At 56.1% G+C, this 7,546-nt stretch overlaps 3 protein-coding genes across 3 annotated transcripts; 1 reads left to right on the forward strand and 2 right to left on the reverse strand.

The window, feature by feature from the left end:
• Positions 1-160: 160 nt before the first annotated feature.
• On the reverse strand, positions 161-2,606 carry SLS55_003625 (uncharacterized protein; the record flags this gene model as incomplete). The annotated part of the gene is made up of 2 exons (XM_066775096.1): positions 161-2,283; positions 2,339-2,606. The coding sequence occupies 2 exons, from the start codon at positions 2,604-2,606 to the stop codon at positions 161-163; spliced, it is 2,391 nt and encodes a 796-aa protein (XP_066635215.1).
• A 1,956-nt stretch (positions 2,607-4,562) lies between these two features.
• VRG4 (GDP-mannose transporter into the lumen of the Golgi) lies at positions 4,563-5,768 on the reverse strand (the record flags this gene model as incomplete). The annotated part of the gene is made up of 4 exons (XM_066775097.1): positions 4,563-5,002; positions 5,054-5,437; positions 5,487-5,574; positions 5,628-5,768. The coding sequence occupies 4 exons, from the start codon at positions 5,766-5,768 to the stop codon at positions 4,563-4,565; spliced, it is 1,053 nt and encodes a 350-aa protein (XP_066635216.1).
• Positions 5,769-6,381: 613 nt separating this feature from the next.
• SLS55_003627 (uncharacterized protein) lies at positions 6,382-7,065 on the forward strand (the record flags this gene model as incomplete). The annotated part of the gene is made up of 2 exons (XM_066775098.1): positions 6,382-6,687; positions 6,742-7,065. 2 exons carry the CDS (start codon positions 6,382-6,384, stop codon positions 7,063-7,065), a joined length of 630 nt encoding a protein of 209 aa, XP_066635217.1.
• Positions 7,066-7,546: the final 481 nt, after the last annotated feature.

Genomic DNA, 7,546 nt, shown 5'->3' on the forward strand with positions numbered 1-7,546 from the left:
TTCTTACGTTCTGGAAGGAGACTCAACCGTCGACCAAATTTTTGCAAACATAGCAGGAGGGAGGGAGGGAGTGAGTGAGTGAAAGAGGACAAAACAGACAAAGCCAACACAGCATACAAAAGCCTCACCACGAGCAACAACAGACAGGCCCCACCGTCATTCACAGCCCCCCTCCCGCATCCCTCACCATCCCCAAGCCCGCCGCCGCATCCCCAGCAGCGGGACAGCGATCGAAATTCCCACCCACATTGTTACCCCACCACCCGGGCATCGGAACCTCGGCCCACCCGCCCAAGCCGCCTCTCAGCAGCAGCGTGACCAGCACGCCGCACGCCTGCGCCCCGGCCTCCACCGCCGCCGCGACCACGTAGTTGTGCCGCGCAAACCAACCGGGCCTGTAGCGCCGCAGCCAGAACTGGCTCGCGAACCCGACGGCGAAGTAGGCCGGCATCGCGCTGGTGGAGGGAAGGGTGGCGAGGACGCCGGCGGAGGCGGCGACGAGGGGGGTGTTGAGGGAGCGGGTGATGGTGCTATGGGAGGGGAAGAGGCGGGAGAGGAAGAAGGCGGGGAGGGGGAGCAGGGGGCCGAGGAGGAGGCCGAGGGGGATGAGGGCGTAGCGGGGGAGAGGGCGGCGGGCGAGGGAGAAGAGAGAGGGGCCGTGGTCGCCGAAGGCGGTGGCGAGGGCGCGGAGGTGTTGGGGGCGGGCGGCGGACCAGACGACGGCGGTGTTGCTGGGCGGGTCGAGAAGGACGGAGCGCTGGTCGGCGGTGATTGCGGTCATGACGGCGTGGCTGATTACAGAGCCGAGGAGGGTGCCGAGGAGTTGGGCGACGAAGGTGATGCGGGGCGGGAGTTTGGCGTATTGGCCGAGCTTGAGGCTGCGGGTCATGTTGAGGGCATGGGTGATGGAGGCGTGGCCGAAGAGGGTGAAGTAGAGGTTTGCGGTAGGGCTTCCTGGGTGGATTAAGCCGCCGAGAAGGTGCATGAGGGGTTGGACTTTGCCTTGGTAGCCGGTGAGTGCGGCTTGGGCGCCGAAGAAGGGACAGAGGATAGCGGCGAGGAGGATGCTGATGAGGAAGCCGTACCAAGGGAGCGTCGTATTTGCCGTGTAGATGCAGACGAGGCCGATGATAGTAGAAGTGATGAATACAGCGGCGTACCACCAGTTTGGACCTTCCTTGTAGGCGCGCATGAACTGGTAGTGCGGGTTGTTGACTACTTCGTCATGCTCGACTACTTCCGGGTTGCTCGTCCAGAAAGATAAGGTCACGAGCTTGCGCAGTCTCTGTGGACGAGCAAAATCCCAAGCCTTTCGGATGTCTGGCCAATTCCAGAGCAGGAGATGAACTATTGTCGAGGTGATATAGAGGCTATTCGTGAAAAGGGATATTGCGAATGTGCCGGTGAAGTATGGCAGACCCTGCTCGTCCACTGCCCCCTTCTGACCGTGCAGTATAAAGTTCGAGCTCGTAGAGTTCCCCGAGTAGAGCAGTTGTGACAGAAAAGGAAAGTCCTGCGCACGCCAAGCGTTTCCGTAGTAGACGGCTGCGAACAGGGCAATACAGATGATATACCCGATGAGATTGTTCGTCAGAGTCTGGAGCGGGTACCACAACGGCTGACTGGTGATGAAACGCCAATCCAGCCCTAGGGATAGCAGCCCGAGCCCTTCGTTTCTGTTGGAGCCTCCGAAAATCGTCGTGAAGATTGTGCTGCTTTGATTTGCGAGGCAGAACACGCTGACGCCACTCAGGATTGGCATGATGTATTCCGGCAAGAACTGCCACAGAAGGATTGCAGTGAATACCCAATACATAATGCGGCGCCTGTGGCTGGGTTTTTCACGTTCTTGGTGGAGGACTTCGAGGAGCGAGTTGACGGGCAGCAACATTGGCCACACCATTTTGGCAGGGTATACGACGGCCCGCCGCAAGATACCCGCAAAACCGTATCCAAGACACTGTGTCGATAAAACAATGAGGAGGGATAGAGCCGTACTGGGCGCGTTGTTGTAGTACAGCTTCTGGACGGCAATGACCTGGATAGCAATTGGGACTTGTGATGCCGATGAGGCAATGATTATGATCGCGGTATGCTCTTTGGAGTTGAATGGGTGTGGGTTGAACCAGTACCCGATGAACCCGGATTTCGGGGTGCACTTCTCCATGAAGATACCAAGTATGTAAGCTGCCAAAGCCAGGAGGACTTGGGAGATGTCAAGGATACGGGGTCGGAAATGGAACATTGTATTCACGATGGCACCGAATGCCCCTAAGCCAACACCTGTCGGAGTACTGCGTCAGCAATAGCAGGACAACGTAAGATCTTGAAAACTGACCTATGGACCACGTCCGGAAAGTCAAGGCATTCAACGAAGGGTCATCCCCAGCATGAAGCACTTCCAGAGCAATATCACTATTGCCCTGGGATTTGAGGTTCTCCGTGGAAGTTGCGTCTGTTCGATCGTCGACGCTCTCGGCCAAATCCTTCTTGCTGTCTTCATCGGAAAAGGAAGTCATCTCGAAGTCATCCGCAAAGCCCACTCCAGATCCTCTGCTCAGCCTCCTTGGACATCTGTGTAAAGCGAGATCTTCGTCCAATTCCATGATGAGTGATGGCGGCGGTTGCTGAGGTCGATTTGGAGCATGGGCATTCGTTTGGTACGATATTCCAAACAAAATATAGAAAAAATAATAAGAAGAAAAGTGCTTCACAGACTGGACAAAGAGAAGTAACAGCCTCGACCGCAATGGGCTCGTACCATTCGGAAATAAGTGTCTTATCGAGAGCTGCAGGTGGAAACCGCGCAAGCAGCCCTTCTGACGTACCTATATACCCCAGGATTCTGTCGAGCTCTAGTCATGTTGCAGTCATGTTTTGCTGCAGTATTCCAAGAGCCTTGGCGCCCCAGGATCCCGGAAGCCTGAGTGTGATAGCCCCTCCTGAGCTCCTAATTGGCCACTGTCCGGCTTAGCGCTGGTCGCACTCTGTCGCTCATTCTCATTCTCATCTCCACTCCATCTCTCTCAGTCCATCAGCGGAACTGTCTCAAGAGCTGCATACTTGGCTCGCACTGCGTGATCTGTAACGGTGCGAGAAGAGGTTGAAGAGGCCTACTGCTCAGTTGAGGGCGATGTGTCGTCTCCACTTCCCCGCAAAAGTCCGTTGCCGCCGCTCGAGCAATCAGACGTTTCACCAGTGTAAAATAGGAGTAGCAGAACCCGCCCCGTTGGTCTTGGCATATTTCATCTCACGCCTTAACTGGTGAAACAATGCGGGGAGTCGTAACGGCTGCATGTTGTCGCATCCGACGAAGCAATGCCCTCACATGTCCGTTCGTGAAAGCAACGGGCGAAACAGTAAGGTTTACACTCGCCCGACTCTTCTATTCCAAAATTTGCATATTTCCATCAGAATACCAAACTCCTCCCTCTACACCTCCAAGTGCTTAGTATCACAAAAATTAGGGAATACCTGGTCAAAATACCGCAACCATTTAATTGGGTCGTCATCAAAGAAGCTTATGGGTAACAATTCTCAACGAGTGTTCTTTCCTACCACGAAAAAATGCCCATCCGAGAACTCTGTTCACCAAGTCACTTCCCTTTTGAAGGGCGTAGGAGAGAGAGAGGATGTGGCAACACTGCTATATTAGTTCTCGCCTTGGTACTAGACGTGGCGTGCATCTGTACCGTCTGAGCTGTTTCTCACTTCGTAGTTTTTGGCTGGAGTTTTCCGGCGTAGGTGAAGTGTGAAGTCTACAACAAGTGCAACAATGTGTTCGCACTTTATACTCAAGGCAAGACTGGAGACACTATGCGGCTGATGGGTCGGCTGACCGATAAGCACCCTTCTGGTGACGCTGAAGCCTGAAGCTGGTGAGATGTGTATGTGTATGTGTGTGTATGAGAGGATGATCAACTTGACTCTTCCCGTGTAGGCATCTGCATTTGAGCTATTCTCGTGGGTGCCCTGGTCGTCTTGGTGCGTCATCGGGGTTGCCCAAGCCGAGCTCATAAGTCAGTGACCTAATTAGTATGGACTATATCACATCCGTGTTCGAGCGCTGAGAAAGCACAGATAACAGCTAATGGCTTGCAAGGTCTGGAAATTGGCTTTAGTTGCATCAGTCCAAGTGCAATCGTGAGGTATCTCAATGTTCCGCTGCAGACAAGGCTACATGAACCAAACACACCCAATCAAAACGCAAAAGAGAAAGAGGATTCCATATAAAGATCAGATCAGATCCGCGCCAAACCAACATAACTCTATCGCGCGGAGGGGGCCTTGTACATTATGCATAACTCGATTTGAAGGTACTAGGTAATAAATTTTAGGCACCACAGGCTTGAGCTACTCAAGGGAATTCCAAAACAGGTGGGGAATAATGACCTCGAAGCCAGGCACCGTGCGCAAGAGCACAGTCAACCTTGTTTTGAACTTGTCATGAGCCGTGGAGAAGAAAGTGGTTGAATTGACATGGCTCGTGTTCCATTTGGCTCATTCGAATTGGAAACGTGCCGTAGCTGAGAAAACGGCGTTTACCGGGGTCCGCGCCCATCTTACGCCTTCAATCCATCCCTCATGCTCTGGCTGCTGGCGCTCATGGGAACGCTCTGGGTGGGCAGAGCCTCGCTCTTGCTCGCGTTTTGCCTGACCTTGGCCACGGCGTAGACGATACCACTGACGAAACCGATCATGATGGCGCTGACAGATCCGAAGGTGACGGGGGCATCGAAGAAGACTAGACCGCTGACGGCGATGGGGAGCTTGTTGAGGGCGCCGACCATGGAGTAGGTGGTGGAAGAGGTGACGCGGACGCACCAGGCCGAGGTGTACGAGATGAAGATGGTCGAAAGGCCGGAAAAGATCATGGAGAGAATGATGGACGTGCGGTTCTCGATGGGGAAGTTCTTCTCCAGGTTGGCGCTGGACCAGTCCTCAACAAAGAGAGAGGAAGCGATGAGGATGGGGATGGAGAGGAGGTTGTTGTAAAACATGGCTGAAAGAAGATTAGTATATCCCTGCTACTGATTCCGCGCGCAAAACTCACTGTCGAAGTCCTTGAAGTTGGTGAGCTTGATGCGCTTGCGCATGCCCAGCACGTAGGTAGCGCTGCAGATGCAGTTCAAGAGCATCCACATGTAGCCAGAGTTCAGGGTGGAGATCTTCTCCGAGGCCTCGGAGCTTTCACCGCCAAAGCTGGCCAGCGCATGCTGAATATCGGCCCACGCGGCCACGATGGAGCTCAGGACCATGAGACCGAAGGACATCAGGGCCATGGGGGTGACGGAGCCGCCGAACCACAGCACCTCGCCGTATGCGATCAGGATGATTGTCAAGTTCTTGAAGATGGTGTAGACGGGGATGGAGAGGAACTTCAGGGCCTTGGTGCTCGTGTAGATCATGCCGATGAGGAGGATAGTAATAGGAAGCCCTGCGCAGGGTTAGCAGCATGCATTGGCGGGGTGAGCGGCGCAGCGTACATTTCTTGGCCTCTTCGGTCTTGAAGTCGCGGTAGGAGATGACTTTTGTGGTCTTGAGCGTCTGGATGGCGAAAATGCACACGAGCGACTGCGGACTTGTCAGCAATGGCCGGGGTCGCAGAGTCGGGCAAAGCCACGTACCTGGACGCAGAGCAGGAAAAAGTTGAGGTTGAAGCCGGTGCCTGATAAGACATATTTGTTCGTAACGGTCATCAAGATGGAGCTGCCGCAGTAGGCCAGCACGGGCAGGACCGGGTTGCCGGAGAGACCAGAGGACGACATGGTGGGCGTGGGAGAGCGGACGGGCGTGGGAGAGTCGTGGTTGAAGTCGCGTTTCTTCTCGTCGGCCATGGAGCGAAAGACGGCGCTCGGGGCTAGAGGGAGATCGCGGCGGCCTGGGGTCGGTGCGGGCTGCGCGGAAGCTGTAAGGGGCTGGAGTCCTGAGATTCCGCCGGCGCGTCGGGAGGCGTATTGAAGGACCGCGACGCGACTGGGAGGGAACGTGCGCGGAGCGAAGTCAAGGAGCGGTTGCGCGACAGCGGTGAGGGCGGGCAGTCCGTGGTAGAGGGTGAAATTCACGAACGGGCTACGTAGACTGCACAGGTGTGGCGCAGGCTTACTGCACAATAATCCGTCTGGAGCCGCGCCAGCCCCGTTGCCGTGTGTTGCGCGGCCCCCACGATCCTTTTGCGAGACAGCGTCTCAACGTGCAACCACACCCTCGCAAAATGTCCGCGTCCGCGTCTGCAGGAGCGAATGCGCGCTGCGAGCAACGGCGGGACTGGTGTGGCGGCCGCTAGCGCCCGCGATTGACAGGAGAACGCCGAGGTAGGTGGATGGGCCCCTCGCCTGCGCCTCCAAACCATGCCGTGAACACCCTACCTACCCCGGCAAAATGTCCCACCTCGACGCCAAGGTCGCTGCCATTGTCGACAAGACCCGCGACTCCGACGACGAGGATGCCTTGATCGCCGAGCTCGAGGACGACGATGCCCTCGACGGCTTCCGCGAGCAGCGCCTGCAGCAGCTCCACCAAGAGTTCTCCCGCGCCAAGCAGATGCGCAACTCGGAGCATGGCACCTACCAGGAGGTCAAGGACGAGAAGGCCCTGATGGACATCACCACCTCCACCAAGCTGTGCGTCGTGCACTTCTTCCACGCCGACTTTACCCGCTGCCGCATCATGGACACCCACCTCGAGGTGAATACTGCGCAATGCTGCGACCCGAGCGTGAGCTAACGTTGCACCCGTCAGACGCTGGCTCCCAAGCACTTCGACACCCGATTCCTGCGCATCAACGTAGACAACGCTCCCTTCCTCGTGACCAAGCTCAAGGTCCAGGTTCTCCCGTGCGTCATTGCCTTCTGCGACGGACAGGGCGTCGACCGCATTGTAGGCTTTGAGGGTCTTGGATATGGCACGGACAAGTTCACTACGAGTGATCTGGAGAGACGCCTGCTGAAGTGCGGCGTCTTGGTGCGTGAGAAGATGACCGAGGGCGAGAGTGCTACCCTGAGGCGAGCGGCTGCTCAGAAAAAGGAGGACGAGGCATACGATGATGATGACGACTGGGACTGAGTTCAAGGAAACCTGCAGGCGTCCCCTATCTTGCAGCGATCCAGACCTGCGCCAGAGCGCGTGCCCATAGGAACGGCTGTTACGACGCGGCGTATTTGCGATTAGGATACCCTTACGCCCGTCCGCATGGTGCCATCTTGCATACGACCAAGAGCTGTCGAGACGCAAGATTCCGGCCAGCCACGGGTCCATTGACTTGGATCCATGCTTGCCTCTGCAGCACTGCGGTCGAGCGCTCGGCTTCTCAGGACAAAATAAAGCTACTTAACCAAAGCAAATGTAACGAAGACTTGGAAACTGCAGGCAATCGGTGCAGTCTCGAGGAAGCAAAATGGTTCCTTGGTTCCGTGGGCTGGACTGCCTCTATCCCGCAGGTCACCACTTCTAGATTGGTGAAGATGATGAGCTAAGACAGTCGGCGCCACCGCCCAGCCTCATTGCTTATGTCTTATGTGAGTATTGTGCAGCTGCATTGCGCTAT

The sequence above is a fragment of the Diplodia seriata genome (genome assembly GCF_021436955.1).
Source record: "Diplodia seriata strain FDS-637 chromosome Unknown scaffold_3, whole genome shotgun sequence".
NCBI lineage: Eukaryota > Fungi > Ascomycota > Dothideomycetes > Botryosphaeriales > Botryosphaeriaceae > Diplodia > Diplodia seriata.